We start from the raw sequence: 1,339 nt of genomic DNA, 5'->3' as shown, positions 1-1,339 counted from the left end.
AAAGTCCTTGATAGCAGCGCTTACTGTGACATGGTGATAAAGTGGGTGACATCCAGTCAAATGAGCGAGGAGACAGCCCAGGTTATGCCTTGTCTGTGGCGCTTGTGTGCGTGTGTGTGTGTGTGTGTGTGTGTGTGTGTGTGTGTGTGTGGAGGGGCAGCGGCACCAAAAGCTGCGTAAAGATCATTCACACAGACACAACTGCACACAAAAAAGTGTGTGTGTGTGTATGTGTGTGTGTGTGTGTGTGTGTGTGTGCGTGTGTGTGGAAGGGGGGGGGGCGGTGATTCCCTCGGAGATCTCTCTTTCCAGTCACTTGACACTGTTAAGTCTCATTTCTTCAATGAGTTCTCAGTTTTGCTTCACGTCTCGTCCCCGTGAGTCAGTCAGTCACAGTCAGTCAGTCGTCGTCGCCGTCATCTGCGCCGTGCGGGCCCTCAGGTAGCAGTTCCGAGGCCCGTTTCTCTCGACTCCTCTCCTGGATCTTCCGCATCTCCTCGGCGTATTTACAGAAGGTGTTGCCAAATTTGGACCACACTTTGCACGGAACGGTGATGGAGTTCCGGTAGGTGGGCTTCACCTCGCTGACTCGCATAAACACGCCGTACTTGTTGGATCCCACGTCGAAGAAGAAGCGCTTGTTGTCCACCGTGAGCGAGGTGCCCTCCGGGAGCTCGGCCGGCTCCTCGTCCACGCCGTAGTCGTCGATGAGTTTGGCCAAAGCGTCACGGAACTCGATGAGCCCCTGTGCCGGCAGAGCGATGGTCTGGCCTTGCGAGCTCCCCAGTCCCGGCCCCCGATTAACGGTCTGCCGGATCCTCAGGAACCGCCCCCTTTGGTTCTCCTTCAGATCCATGTAATATTTCCGATTCTCCCGCACCAAGAACTCGCTCTTGAGCGCCCGCCGGGGCTCATCCTGCACCAAGTCGGGGTTGCTCGGGCCCAGCTGGGCGTAATGCTCGATAAAGTCACCGAGATAATCACGGAACTCCACGGCCACCGACATCGAGAGCGTGAGGCGGCTCTTGTTTCCCCCAGCGCCGACCTCGGCTATCTTTAGGAAGCGTCCTTTCACATTCTGCTTGACGTCAAGGTAGAATCGCTTGTTTTGGATGTCGACCCGTTTCGAGGCGAGCTCCTCGGTGTCGTGCTGTAGCCGGGACATGGCTCCCATCGCACCCGGCGGCAGCGAGCCAGGGCCCGAGGTAGGCCCTCCGTGGTCACTGCCGCTGTCTCTGTCCGCCATGATGCTGCCTTCCCTGCTTTACCTTCCTGTCACCGTCTCCCTCTGCCTGCTGCAACCTCGACTGCCTGTCAAAACGGCTCCGGCGAGCTATCG

At 57.8% G+C, this 1,339-nt stretch overlaps 1 protein-coding gene across 1 annotated transcript; it reads right to left on the bottom strand.

The window, feature by feature from the left end:
• Positions 1–221: 221 nt before the first annotated feature.
• Positions 222–1,339, bottom strand: purab (purine-rich element binding protein Ab). Its single transcript, XM_019884095.1, has one exon. The coding sequence runs from the start codon at positions 1,244–1,246 to the stop codon at positions 401–403; it is 846 nt and encodes a 281-aa protein (XP_019739654.1). The 5' UTR covers positions 1,247–1,339; the 3' UTR covers positions 222–400.

Source organism: Hippocampus comes, unplaced genomic scaffold (genome assembly GCF_001891065.2).
Source record: "Hippocampus comes isolate QL1 unplaced genomic scaffold, H_comes_QL1_v1.1 scaffold156, whole genome shotgun sequence".
NCBI lineage: Eukaryota > Metazoa > Chordata > Actinopteri > Syngnathiformes > Syngnathidae > Hippocampus > Hippocampus comes.
This window is presented reverse-complemented; position numbering and strand designations above follow the sequence as displayed.

Bases quoted from the DNA above. Each gene is read 5' to 3' on its own strand.
- purab (XM_019884095.1), bottom strand. From the start codon at position 1,246: ATGGCGGACAGAGACAGCGGCAGTGACCACGGAGGGCCTACCTCGGGC.